At 45.0% G+C, this 15,123-nt stretch overlaps 1 pseudogene and 1 gene segment (V, D, J or C); both read right to left on the reverse strand.

The window, feature by feature from the left end:
- Positions 1-1,173: 1,173 nt before the first annotated feature.
- LOC146336132 (immunoglobulin lambda constant 6 pseudogene) lies at positions 1,174-8,720 on the reverse strand (annotated as a pseudogene). The gene is made up of 3 exons (XR_014785669.1): positions 8,542-8,720; positions 5,622-5,674; positions 1,174-1,706 (listed from the first exon to the last, which is right to left on the reverse strand). The product of XR_014785669.1 is annotated as an immunoglobulin lambda constant 6 pseudogene (transcript).
- A 1,243-nt stretch (positions 8,721-9,963) lies between these two features.
- On the reverse strand, positions 9,964-14,568 carry LOC146336133 (Ig lambda-1 chain C region-like). The segment is given in 2 exon segments: positions 9,964-10,502; positions 14,322-14,568. Coding segments are annotated over 2 exon segments (396 nt in total).
- Positions 14,569-15,123: the final 555 nt, after the last annotated feature.

The following is a 15,123-nucleotide window of genomic DNA, read 5'->3' on the forward strand; positions in this document are numbered from 1 at the left end:
TCACATGGAGTGGCCTGCTTGTAACGACTGGAAGCCTGTGCTCTGATCTGACGTGGGGTACGTTCAGTCAGGGCAAGATCATACGCAACTGGAAGTGTCTTGGTGATGTTCCCTCTTCCACACTTGTTGTCATGAATGACCTCTACCATTTGCCATGTGGACAGATTTATTTTTGGCCATAGAGTGTAACCCTCATACTATGGTGTGGTGTGATATGATGGAATAGGATAGGCACTGTGGACACTACTCAGGTTTCCTTGATTTGAGGGTGAGAAGTGGTAGGAAGTGAGTGAGTGAGTGAGTGAGTGAGCAAAGAAACGTTCAACTTAACATCAGGAGCTCAGCCATTCTGAAGTTTGCTTATCTGTTTGTTTTGCTCATCTGCTTGTTGCACTTATGTTCCAGGAAGAAACGGGGGAAGCAAGGATGGTTCCCCAGCAACCAGACATGCTGCTTCCCCTAGTTTCCTGTTTCCACGTACACGTTGGCCTCATGTGGGAATGGAATCAGAATCGAGACACCAGTGGCTAGCGCCTAAACCCTTGTAGTGGGAGAACATCAGGATTATGTGTCGGTGACAGATGTATTCACATATGGGTCAGATTTGGATTGGGATTTGCCAACCAGTCGAGCTTAATTTCCATAGATGGCTATGGTGTCATGGTTGTAGGCTTCCCAGAAACATTGATGGCTGGTCCCTGTGAGAAAGTGGACATTGGACTAAGGGGACATTTGGTCTGATCCAGTTGGCCGCAACTTACATTCATAGATAACCACTGGAGCGGAATTTCCTACATTGCTCTCCAGCCGTGTTGTAGACTTCCTGAAAGCATTCGTGGCCGGTCCCTGAGATCCCTGAGATCTCGAGTCTGCCTTCTCCACTACGCAGGACAATTGATAGACCCAAGGATCATGCAAGTATCTGTGTGACCGAGTACATGCAGTGAATTCAATTCAGCACACCCATTTCAACCCAGTGAAAAATCTAGATTCAGCGGATCTCATTGAGAACCAAGGGGGTCACCTAATGACTTGCACAGCTCAACCATCTTGCATGAGAGCTAACTGAACACTGTTTGAAGCAAGATGCTGGATTAGAAAGGCCCAGTTGGGTGTGATCCAGCAGGACTCTTCTTATGTTCTTAAGTACCTTGGTCAAGAAAGAGCCCCAGTGAAATATGTCAAATTTTATTACTCTGCTAATACTGGAAGCAAGCATACAAGGTGTGTGGGTCCGGGGAGTGGGGCAACATACAAGAGATATCGGTATTATTCAGTCAGACTAGCATTGGGAGGAAAGAAGAGAATGAATTTGTGCCCATGGAGGAAGGACACTTTCTTCCTGGTGGCTGGAGGGATACGGGCCACCCTTGAGTCACCCAATCTTTAAGAACACTCCATTCTGTTCACCGACTTTGTGATGCTCTTTCCTTCGTGCGTCACCTGGCAGCTGTACGTCTCATGGTCTGCCCAGCCTGCCTCAGTCAGGGTCAGGTAACTGCTGGCCATGTACTTGCCATCCTTTTTGGCGGGTTTGGTGGTCTCCACTCCCGAGGAGATCGCACTGCCATCAGCCTGCCAGCTGACTTCTATGGTACCCGGATAAAAGCCATCTATCAGACAGACCAAGGTGGCTGTCTTTTTGGCCTTGAGCTCTTCCTGGGATGGAGGGTAGAGTACCACGGAAGGCGAGGCTGTTGGCTGACCTGGAAGAGAGCAGAGATTTTCTTAAGTGCCTGAGCGAAACAGTAAAGTGCCTCTGCAGAATATTACAGACGCGTACATTGGCAAATCTGTATGACTTAACTCTGGATCTCACCCATGGATTTAACCCGGACATTGCCATGGACAGAACTTCTTACGTATGACCTTAAGCATCAGACAGACTTTCTACGTCAGGCTATTACACCAGCCCTGCGGGGGTATTTGAGATTTATGCAAGTGTGAACATTTGGAATTCAGCTGATGATTGAGGGTTTGGGCTATTTTTCTTCAGGGTTTCATCGTGGAACTAAGACAACATTTTCAATAGAATGTGCCTTGGCACGGTAACGTCTTCCGGCAAGTCCTCAAAACCAGCCTCCACTATTCTTCTTGCAGAAGTCTCTGTGAACTAGTGGGAACTTTTGGCTTTGCTGCCAATACAGTCCCAATTCTTGGAAAGTTCTTGGATCCAGTGTTTGTCATAATGAGAGCCAACCCAATGAAATCAATGGGTCTAAAGTGACTCATTAGCTGAAGTCCCATTCATTTCAAAGCAGGTTCTCTACGTATGATGTAATATGCATCCAAGCCATGGCATTTACACAGGCAGCCCTCCCAGGGGTATCTGTGCTGTATCCCTGACCCGCCTTGTCCCATGTTCATACATTCTTAGAATCATAGAATAGTAGGGTTGGAAGGGGCCTACAAGGCCCAATTAGAAAATTCCAATTAGAAAAGGTCTTTAGTCCATGTGAACAAATGTTAATTAATTCAGAAATACAGGGGCTCCTGGCAAGTAGGTTAGGCCCAAACATCTTTTATATTAGCTCTTGTGGCATTGGATATCTCAGCAATGAACTGGTAAATTAGATCGAGCATAAATTTGGGAGTGTGGTAGTGGCCCACCTCTACCTGAGAGGGTGACGGCATGTGTGGCCTGTACCATTTCAGAATGCAGGTGGGGCAGCACAGGGTGCAATGGTCCCCCACCCTCCAACACAAAGAAACGCCTCCATCTTAGATGTTCACCTCTCCGGGTGAAGGACAGGCTAGAGCTCTTCTCCCTGGCTTCTGTTTTTCTCTACACATGGCATTTCTGTTGTATGGAGGAGCATTGCACCATGTGAGCCCTGACACACAGTCCAAAACTGCTAAGAAGACACTGTCCAGCCCCCTCAGTGGGATGTCAGCCTTCATTTCACCAGAGAACCTGGCAATTCTAGGATGGATATGGATATGGAGGAGGGTCATTTAATCCCACCACTTAACCCTCACCCCAACCCTAATCCCAACCCTAATCCGAGATATAAAATATCTCAGTGCTCCAATTAACTCGAGCATATATCCCCACCCCATTTTGATTTTGTACATGTATTCTAGACAAGGTGGAGTAATGGTAAATGAGAAAGAGTTCAGTTGCAATCAGAAAAATAATCCAGGTGACATCGACACACTAACTGCTTCCAGGTCCAGAGGGACAGCGGTCAGCATTGGTGGCTCTAGGCCATGGTCACTTATGCCACAAGGAACCTGCTAGTCCTTAAGGTTCTGCAAGACTTCGTGGTAGATAATTGTGCGAATGCATCTTCAGGCGGATGGATACCTGCATACACAATCTTCTGAAGAAGGAAAAGAGCAGCGCAGAGGAATCTGACTTATGCATAGATCTTTGGTCTACGTGGTTCAGTATTCAGTGTTTGGCAGAGCCCCTCCACGTTTTCCGACAAGGGTCTTTCTCACCACAACATGGAGATGCCAAGCATTGAACTTGGGACCTTTTGCATGTACAGCTGATGCTCTACCACTGAGATACATCGTTTGCCAGATGCTCACCTTTGTAAATCTGCCCTCATTGTATTTCTGGAGGAAATTCAAAGCAGTTTTTTTTGTTTGTTTGTTTAAATTCAACGGTAGTTACACAAAGGAAAGTGAAGAACAACCCCGGAATACTAAATGTGCCAGAATGGTTGGCCATAATGTTAAAGAGATATTCTGTGGTATCGACAAGCCTGACATTCCAGTGGGAAACAAGCCCTACAACCATCAGAACTTCCTGATGATCATGTAAGGCAGCAACGCTCAACCTCTTTGTGCCATGCAGTCTCTCTCACCTCAGTAAGACCACATTACTAGGCTTTTCCTGAGGGGCCCGGATTCTGCGGACTTGCAGACCAGTTGTTTTACTCCCTGGATTTTTATGGAAACGTTGTCACAGAAAAATATGTAAAAGCATAATAAAAAACCCTGTCCAAAAATGTGCATTTTCCCCATAGGCTAAAGCATGAAAATGCCAGGGGGGGGGGGATTTGCGCTTTTTTCCAAATGTGAATTCATGAATTCTTGAAAGTGCGAATTCCCACAAATGTGAATTTACGCAACTTTGTGAAACTTGAAAAAATCTGATTCTGTCAATGAAGAGACGATGGAATGAAAGGCACCTGTCAATCCATGAAATCTCCAATTGATGTATACTAGTGCAATGCAATAAATTTAACTGGAACCCCCAGAGGTAAAACCGACAGCATGCAGGAGACCTGGATGACTGGATGTCCCAGCATTATAAAACAAACAAACAAACAAACAAACAGCTGGGAGATCCAATTTTCCTGGGAAGAGCAGTACTGAAGGAAAAGATATTTAACGGTTCCTACCCCTGCTGCTTTCCTCAGCTATTCTGCCCTTACATCGCAATCCTATGCATGCACTGAGAAGTAAGTCCCTCTGAGTTCAATAGGATGTACTCCCAGCTAAGTGTTTATACAATTGCACCCTGAGTCCATTATTAGCTGCACTGGGGGAAAAAATGGGCATGATAGAGACAGGGGATTATTTTTCTCAGCGGGGCTAATACAACATTTGGGGTAGAAAAGACCTCCTTGATGAGAAGCACGGTCTGGTGCCCACAAAAGCTGATCTACCATCAAATCAAACAAAAACATCAGGAGATGCAGTTTCCTGCATCAGATGTATCCTGGCCCTGTGATGCCTGGTGGATTGCAGCTTTCTGCTACCATTCTTGGAACACTCATTCCAAATGTCATTCAGAAAGTTGACCTCAAATTTATGTATTTATATATTAACTGCATTTATATCCTGCTTCCCCCCCCCCACTCTTGCAAGGAACCCAAGGCAGCTTGCATTATCATCCTCCACTCCATTTTATCCTCACAACAACAACCCTATGAGGTAGGCTGGGCTGTGAGTCGGTGACTGGCCCAATGTCACCCAGGGAGCTTCCTTGGCCGAATGGGGACTAGAACCCAGATCTCCCGGCTCCCAGTTCAACACTCTCGACACTACACCACACTGGCTCTCCAACTACACCACACACTTGCATTTCACAAAGACCTGTGTCTACCAAAATAAACATGGAACCTCTTGGTTTTAGAAAAAAATAGAGAGAGAGCCTGTTGCTCTGGATTGCCCACCTATCAAACAATGTATCACTTGAATAGACCTTGTTCCATTATTCTAGCAGGAAGCACAATTACGAAATCACAATATTAGAAGGCGCCATTAAAAAAAATCCCAGGTCCATAAGTTGTGTTGACTGTGTGAAGACGCCAAAACGTGAATGTATTTGTGAGCTACATTTTCTATCGTCCTATAAAATTATTTCAGAATTTGAGTTTGGAGATGTTCAAACAATGCTACATTGAATTACACAGCAAGAAAAAATATCTTTTTTTCCATCAATAAACTCTCTAATATCCCCTGAGGAGAGGGAAGAGACATGTAAGGTGGCATTGGAACACCCTGCTCCAGCTATGATAAACGTTTCGGTTGATCATCCCAGATTAAGCAACAGAACCCCCAAGGTCAACTTGAAGGAAGAGAAAGAAAAGAGGGCAAAAATGATGAAATGTTACACAATGTTCACAGAGAAGAAAAGGGACACAATAAATTCAGTGACTTACCAGTGACAGTCAGCCGGGTTCCACTTCCGAAGATAAACCACAGTGACACACAGCTGTACAAAAACCTGCCCCACTTCACATCAGAGACCAGTTATCCACACTTATCCCACATGGAAACAGAGCGACAACCCCTGTTGCTCCCTTTAGGATGAAGCATTTCCCATTTCCACAGAAACTGTAGGCAAGGGAGTATTTTTGGAAGAATACAGTTACTGCAGTCTAGTTCATCTTTGGGCAAAGAAGGGGAAGGTTCTTTTGGTGATCTATAAGCATCTCAGTTCTTTACCGTGATCCTATGCGCCATGGTCCATTTCCAAATGGAGGAAGTATGGCAGAAGAGATCCCTTTTTTCATTATAGCGTGAGCTACATAGGAGAGGGAGTGAAATGGTGGCAATGGTTCATCCAGTCTAGTAGAAGATGGATATGTCTCTGAGCAGAGAAGTCATAGGTGATGTGGTAGACAGAGAAGCCTTTGTCTATGCTCAGATAATTTCTGATAATGTAAACCCACTGCACCAGACTGTTCCCTTGACTGTAAATATGAGCTTCCCTGAGTAGCTGTTGGTATGTCTCAAACGTTAGAGAATTCAGTGCTAATTGACTTAAGAAATGAACTGCTTGCTTGGATGTGGTGGGATAGCAATGAAATTGCCTGACAACGGGATTCACGGTGAAATCTAGGCTTCCAGAAATGCATTGTTCTGTACTGGCGTGGACGATGGTCATGTTGTTAAGAATGGTGCCGAATGAATGTTAACTATGCAGATGCTGCTTGGGAAATGTTTCCTTCATCTGAAGACCTTCTCTGACCCTGGTCATAGCAAGGGGTGGGCAATCCTGGCCTCCGGATGATTTGACCTACCACTCTCATCAGCCCAATTTCATAGAATCATAGAATAGTAGGGTTGGAGGGGCCTACAAGGCCATCGAGACCAACCCCCTGCTCAATGCAGGAATCCAGAGCATCCCTGACTGACAGCTGTCCAGCCTCGTCTTGAATGCCTCCAGTGTGGGAGAGCCCACTACCTCCCTAGGTCATTGGTTCCATTGTCTTCCATATGTATGTATGTGTGTGTGTATGTATGTATGTATTACATGCATATCCCTCCTTTTTCCACTTTAAGGAACCCAAGAGACACAGAACATGGCATTTCAACACCCTGCTATGGCTACGGTGAAAAGTTCAGTGGATTCGTCAACAGAAATGCTGAGGTCAATTCAAAGGCAGAGAAAGGAAAGACGGCAAAAATGATGGAAATGTAAAAATCTTGTGACAGAGAAGGAAAAGGACGTGAACAAATGAGTGACTTACCAGTGACAGTCAGATGGGTTCCTGCTCCAAACACCCCCCACAGTGACACACCACTCTACAAAAACCTGCCCCACATCACAGCATAGAATGGACCCACACTTCATGTAGATACGGGAATGGTCATTCAGTAATTTGACCTCAATTCACATGGTAATAAATCTGCAATGACCAAATAGAATTTGGGAACTCCTGCTGTTTTTCATTTTAGTAGGTCAGGAGCTGGATTCTTTGCATTGCCAACTTATCAAACAGCACGCCACTTTAATAGGCACTTTTATGTTATTACAGTTAGGGTGTCCCATAATGGAAACACACCATTACACGTTCTGAACAAAAACAAATCCAGTCCTCTGCGTGAAGCCAAGTTGACTATGCAGACATACCTGGCTCAGCGCGAATTCCCTTCTCTGATACCTTTGAATCTACCAATGTAGCCACAAAAGAGATTCTTCAAACAATGTCACATTAAGTTAGAGACAGAAAAGGGATGTTTTCTTTTATAAGTATGTTTTCCAATGTCCTTGGAGAAGGGGGATGTAAAACGGGATTTTCCGCCTTACTCTTGCATGGATTGAAATTCAGTTCGTATTAAAGGAGCATCCTATATGGAGTGAGGGAAACCCTGAGGTGAAGGCAGAGATGGAAAAGAATGGGGAAATGACGGGAATGTTAAAATATTGTCATAGGGAAGGAAAGGAACATGAGAAGTTTAGTGACTTACCAGTGACAGTCAGTTGGGTTCCTCCACCGAAGACAGGCCACAGTGACTCACAGCTGTACAAAAACCACAGTGTCTTCACAGCAGAAAATGCTCATTGACACCTGTCAGAGAAAGATCGGCGATACCCATTCCGTATGGGAATAGAGTGGGATAGCAGGCAACCACTGTTGGTTTCCTTAAGATGACACACTTCCCATTGCCAAATACTCTGTAGTGAACGGTCTCTTTTGCAAGAGAAACCATGTCCTTATCTGGTTAATGTCTGGGCAGAGCAGAGGAAGGTCCTTTTGGCTTTCTCCATAAGTCTCCCAGGTCTTTCAAGTCACTGGACTGTCTATGGTCCATTTCTAAATGGAGGAAGCAGTACAGAAGATCTCCCCTTTTCATGATAGCTTGAGCCATATAGGAGGCACACAGAAGGGGTGCTAATGGCTTCTCCCGTCCTGTAGATGCAGAATGCATTTCTCAGAAGAGGTTTTAGAGCAGACATTGTAGGCAATGAGGCTTTGTCCATGCTCAGTTTCTTATAAATTAAACTCAATGCACTGAACTGTTCCTTTGAGTGTCAATCTGAACTTCCCTGGTCAGCTGGTGGTATGTCTCCACTGCTAGAAAAATCCCCTGTGATTGATTAAGAATTTCACACTTGGGTTGCATGAGGAAGTCTAACAGTGAATTTCGTTTCACATGGAATTCATGGTGAAGTACATGGTTCCACAAAGGCCTAGGCCTTGGACAATGTCTATGTTTGAACGAGCTGAAAATGTTACCCATGGAATGCTGACTATGTAATACTGTCTGGAAACGGTTCCCTTCGTATGGAGAGCTGTCCCTACTTTGGCCAAGGCAAGGGTGGCCCATCTGGTGCCATCCTGATGTTTTGACCTGCCACCCTCCTCAGCCCTAGGCAGTCCAGCCAGTGCAGAGGGATCAGAAGCGGTGTGGCCAAAACCTCTGGAGGGCCACATGTTGCCCACTTGTGCGTAGCTCTGTCCACTATTGATGGGGATAGCTTCCACGTGAGGGTTGGCCAGTGGCTCCAAGATACTGTATGGCACTGACATAATGAGAACCCTTCCACGCTAGGCTCCAGAAAGAGTTGCTGGCCACCTCTCCATTACACAACCATACTGGGCATTAGTCGTCACATGGAGTGGCCTGCTTGTAACGACTGGAAGCCTGTGCTCTGATCTGACGTGGGGTACGTTCAGTCAGGGCAAGATCATACGCAACTGGAAGTGTCTTGGTGATGTTCCCTCTTCCACACTTGTTGTCATGAATGACCTCTACCATTTGCCATGTGGACAGATTTATTTTTGGCCATAGAGTGCAACCCTCATACTATGGTGTGGTGTGATATGATGGAATAGGATAGGCACTGTGGACACTACTCAGGTTTCCCTGATTTGGGGGTGAGAAGTGGTAGGAAGTGAGTGAGTGAGTGAGTGAGCAAAGAAACGTTCAACTTAACATCAGGAGCTCAGCCATTCTGAAGTTTGCTTATCTGTTTGTTTTGCTCATCTGCTTGTTGCACTTATGTTCCAGGAAGAAACGGGGGAAGCAAGGATGGTTCCCCAGCAACCAGACATGCTGCTTCCCCTAGTTTCCTGTTTCCACGTACACGTTGGCCTCATGTGGGAATGGAATCAGAATCGAGACACCAGTGGCTAGCGCCTAAACCCTTGTAGTGGGAGAACATCAGGATTATGTGTCGGTGACAGATGTATTCACATATGGGTCAGATTTGGATTGGGATTTGCCAACCAGTCGAGCTTAATTTCCATAGATGGCTATGGTGTCATGGTTGTAGGCTTCCCAGAAACATTGATGGCTGGTCCCTGTGAGAAAGTGGACATTGGACTAAGGGGACATTTGGTCTGATCCAGTTGGCCGCAACTTACATTCATAGATGACCACTGGAGCGGAATTTCCTACATTGCTCTCCAGCCGTGTTGTAGACTTCCTGAAAGCATTCGTGGCCGGTCCCTGAGATCCCTGAGATCTCGAGTCTGCCTTCTCCACTACGCAGGACAATTGATAGACCCAAGGATCATGCAAGTATCTGTGTGACCGAGTACATGCAGTGAATTCAATTCAGCACACCCATTTCAACCCAGTGAAAAATCTAGATTCAGCGGATCTCATTGAGAACCAAGGGGGTCACCTAATGACTTGCACAGCTCAACCATCTTGCATGAGAGCTAACTGAACACTGTTTGAAGCAAGATGCTGGATTAGAAAGGCCCAGTTGGGTGTGATCCAGCAGGACTCTTCTTATGTTCTTAAGTACCTTGGTCAAGAAAGAGCCCCAGTGAAATATGTCAAATTTTATTACTCTGCTAATACTGGAAGCAAGCATACAAGGTGTGTGGGTCCAGGGAGTGGGGCAACATACAAGAGATATCGGTATTATTCAGTCAGACTAGCATTGGGAGGAAAGAAGAGAATGAATTTGTGCCCATGGAGGAAGGACACTTTCTTCCTGGTGGCTGGAGGGATACGGGCCACCCTTGAGTCACCCAATCTTTAAGAACACTCCATTCTGTTCACCGACTTTGTGATGCTCTTTCCTTCGTGCGTCACCTGGCAGCTGTACGTCTCATGGTCTGCCCAGCCTGCCTCAGTCAGGGTCAGGTAACTGCTGGCCATGTACTTGCCATCCTTTTTGGCGGGTTTGGTGGTCTCCACTCCCGAGGAGATTGCACTGCCATCAGCCTGCCAGCTGAGTTCTATGGTACCCGGATAAAAGCCATCTATCAGACAGACCAAGGTGGCTTTCTGTTTGGTCTTGAGCTCTTCCTGGGATGGAGGGAAGAGGAGCACAGAAGGCGAGACTGTTGGCTGACCTGGAAGAGAGGGGAAACCTTGTTCAAAGTCTATATGGCAAATGAAAGACCTGATACTGCACTGATGAAAGACCTGATGCTGCACTGATGAAATGCTGTCCATGAAATCCTATCATTACAATCAGATCCTAAGAATTTCTGCCATGGATATAACCCCTCAACAGGACCGTTTTTGTCAGCAAAATATCAGAAGACAGGCTGTTACATCAGCGATGCAGGGACAGTAAAGGTCTGATGTAGACCGATATGACGCTGTAGGAAAGTTTAGCATGGAGGTTTTGAAGGAAGTTGAGTACTATCTCCCTTCAGGTTCTCATTCTGAAAAGAAAACAGAGGACTCGATAGCAGGGGTGGGCAGAAGGTAGATCTTCAGATGTTTAGGACTTCAACTGCCAGAAGCCCCTGCCACATTTTCTTAAGTGGCTAGGTGAAATGGTAACATTTATCTGCAGGATATGAATGACTGGTACATTGGCAAATTCCTAGGAGTAACTCTGGATCTTACCCATGGATTTCACTCAGCCATTCCTCTGGACAGAACTTCTGACGTATGTCCTTCAGTGTCAGCCAAACCTCACAAGATGGGCTGATCGCAAACATTAGCCCTGCTAGGACTTTACAGATTTGTGCACGAAAAAATATGAACATGCATGAAATCTTGGAAGTGGGGCATTGAGTTCAACGTTTGGGCTATTTTCCTGCAGGATTTCACCCTGGAACGTAAACCAAATAGAACATGCTCTGACGTGGTAACATCTTCCAAGGCATCCTCAAACCTCACTGCTGTTTCTAGATGGAGTCCACCAAAGATTCCTCTTTGTGAAGCTGCTACGAAATACTGGGTAGTTTTGGCCCTGCTAACAATACCCTTGAGTTCTTTGAACTGGCTCAGATCCAGTTTTTGTCATACGTAGAGCCATAATCGATGAGTCACGTTAGACCCACTGATTTCACTGGCTCTTCCTGAAGTATGATGTCATATGGATCCAACCCATGGAGTGGGATCCACAGGAATCCCATCCACAAGCCGCTATCCTCTATTTGTCACCCACCTTGTCCACTGTCTATGCATTATGAGATTAGGACATTTGTATATACCAAAGGTTATTTAGCAGTTCAGAAACACAGGGCTTCCTGTAAAAAAACCGTAGACCCAAACATTTCTTAAAGCATTAATTGCCATGACAGAGGCTTTTTCCGCCATGAAAGTACCCAACCCACTCATAAGTAGAGTCTTCATGTTGGAGTGATGCATTGGCCTCCTTCTCACGGAAGGTGGTGAACGTGCCTCTCCTCTCTGCACCATTTCTGAGTACAGGTGGGAAAGCACAGGGTGCAAAGTTTCAGTCCACACCCAATCAGTTCTCTCCATATCAGAAGCTCATACACCAGGAGGAAGGCTAGAGCTCTGCTCCCTGGCTTCAAAGACTTTCTGTAGAGGGAATTTGTTTTCTGTGTGGGAACATTCCATCATGTGACCCCCCGCATACAGCGAAAACACAGTGAAATTATTTCCATGGGAAGTCCACCTTCATTTCACCAGAAAATCTGAGAAATCTAGTATGGATGTGTACAACAGGGGGGGGGGTCATTTAATCCCACCACTTCACCCTAACCACAACCGTAGCCCTCACCCCAAACCTGACCCTAATCCTAATCCAAGGTATGACATATTTAAGTGCCCCAGTTAACTCTGGACTTGTTCATATCCAGCTGCTTCCCCATTTGAATTGAGAAAGTGTTCAGGTGCAATCAGGGAACAACAACGCCCATGGAACAACATCACAGAAATTGCCTCCAGTTCCAGAGGCAAACAAGCCACTTGTTTGAGTGGTGAAGCAAAACGTCCAGAGCATCTTGTGACACTGTGAAGACTAACAGGTTTACTGTGGAGCTGGCATTAGCAGTCCATGGTCACGTATTCCAGATCAAACCTGCCAGTCTTTAAGGTGCCATAGACACTTTACTAGTTCATCGCATTGATAGATGGCCTGGCAAACAACCATTTGGAGAAGAACAGTATCAGTTCAGAGGAAGTGGTGTGACACAAACCCAGACCTTTCGTCCATCTAACTCATGTCTACTGAAATGGTCAGTGGCTGCCCAGTGTACTGGACAGGACGTTTTCCCAGCCATATGCAGAGATGCCAAGGCCTGAACCTGGAAGATTAGGCATGGAAAGGAGGAGCTCTACCCTTGAGCTACATCCCTTTCTTCATAGTCCCCTTTTGCATCAGTCCTGCTCTTAATTCTGGAGAAAATGCATACCAGAACCTGTCTGTCTGTCTGTCTGTCTGTCTGTCTGTCTGTCTCCATCCATCCGTCCATCCATCCATCTTTCATCTATCTATCATCACTAGCTCTACCTATCTATCATTCATATATCTCTATCTCTATCTCTATCTCTATCTCTATCTCTATCTCTATCTCTATCCCTATCTATCTATATCTACACACACACAAACACACACACAAACACACACACACACACACATAAAAAGAACAACCATGTGATGGACAGATACAATACGGAAGGAAGTCTCCCTAGGTCCAGAGCTTTGTTTCAAATAAACTAACTGGAATCAACATAGAAGGATGCCATCTGAAATTTATGTTTCCAAAGAAGTCTGGTAGATTTCAATGAGACCACGTCTAGGTAAAACAGAGATGAGGAAGAGACATATGTTTGAATGTCCACTGAATGTCCCATTTTTAAAAATTGAGTCAGCCGGAGTGGGCTCCAGTTTTCATGCCAGGAGCAGTTTTGAGGGAGCAGATGTTGTATCCTTTTTCCCATTGCTATTTTCCTATCTCTTCTGTCCTTATATTGTAATCCTCCGCATAACTACTGAGAGGAACCTCTCACTGAATTAAACAGGACTGAATCCCAGGTCACTGTGCATATTATTTCCAAATTACTCTATTCTTCGCTGCACTGGAGAAGAAAATGCTCTTATGATAGAAGTACTGCATTTTTCCACAGTGGGTGGTAATAGATAGTTTGTGTTTAGGGGATAGAAATCCACCTGACCCAATGTTTGGATCGAAAGAGGAGCCAGATAAGGCTGATTTCTAATCCAATCAATTCCAATAAAAATATCAAGAGATGCAGTTCCAGCTCTCCTGCATTAGGTCTGTCTTCTGCCTGTGATACATGGCGGATGGCAGGTTTCTGGTGCAATGGTCAGAACATTCACTCCTAATGTTGTTCTGCAAGATCACCTCAAACTGCATTTTCATAGATCTGTGTTGGGCAAAAAACATTTGAACTTCTTCATGTTTTGATAGGAAAGGGGGAGCAGCTTGCTCTCAATTGGCAACTTAGCTAGCAACATTTCACTTTAATAGACTCTCTTATGCTATTCTAGTGGGAAGCCCAAATACAGAATTAAAAAAATCAGAATTTCCCAAAACATTCCAATCTACCTCCATCCATGACCGGAAGCCAGGTTTAATACCTGGAGTCACCCCACTTTGATTCCATTTCTGTTCTGTGGTTTGTATCCACCAGTATATGGATGTCAGAGTTGGAGTTTAGCCACAAAAGGGACATTCAAATAATGTCACCTGAAGTTAAACCAAGAGAAAGACTTCTTTCCCCCATTAATACGATTTCTAATATCCTCAAAGGAGAGGGAAGAGACACAGAACATGGCATTTCAACACCCTGCTATGGCTATGGTGAAAAGTTCAGTGGATTCGTCAACAGAAATGCTGAGGTCAATTCAAAGGCAGAGAAAGGAAAGACGGCAAAAATGATGGAAATGTAAAAATCTTGTGACAGAGAAGGAAAAGGACGTGAACAAATGAGTGACTTACCGGTAACAGTCAAATGGGTTCCTGCTCCAAACACCCACCACAGTGACACACCACTGTACAAAAACCTGCCCCACATCACAGCATAGAATGGACCCACACTTCATGTAGATACGGGAATGGTCATTCAGTAATTTGACCTCAATTCACATGGTAATAAATCTGCAATGACCAAATAGAATTTGGGAACTCCTGCTGCTTTTCATTTTAGTAGGTCAGGAGCTGGGTTCTTTGCATTGCCAACTTATCAAACAGCACGCCACTTTAATAGGCACTTTTATGTTATTACAGTTAGGGTGTCCCATAATGGAAACACACCATTACACGTTCTGAACAAAAACAAATCCAGTCCTCTGCGTGAAGCCAAGTTGACTATGCAGACATACCTGGCTCAGCGCGAATTCCCTTCTCTGATACCTTTGAATCTACCAATGTAGCCACAAAAGAGATTCTTCAAACAATGTCACATTAAGTTAGAGACAGAAAAGGGATGTTTTCTTTTATAAGTATGTTTTCCAATGTCCTTGGAGAAGGGGGATGTAAAACGGGATTTTCCGCCTTACTCTTGCATGGATTGAAATTCAGTTCGTATTAAAGGAGCATCCTATATGGAGTGAGGGAAACCCTGAGGTGAAGGCAGAGATGGAAAAGAATGGGGAAATGATGGGAATGTTAAAATATTGTCATAGGGAAGGAAAGGAACATGAGAAGTTTAGTGACTTACCAGTGACAGTCAGTTGGGTTCCTCCACCGAAGACAGCCCACAGTGACTCAGAGCTGTACAAAAACCACAGTGTCTTCACAG

Source organism: Heloderma suspectum, chromosome 13 (genome assembly GCF_057233095.1).
Source record: "Heloderma suspectum isolate Gila_16-S chromosome 13, 16-S_ref, whole genome shotgun sequence".
NCBI lineage: Eukaryota > Metazoa > Chordata > Lepidosauria > Squamata > Helodermatidae > Heloderma > Heloderma suspectum.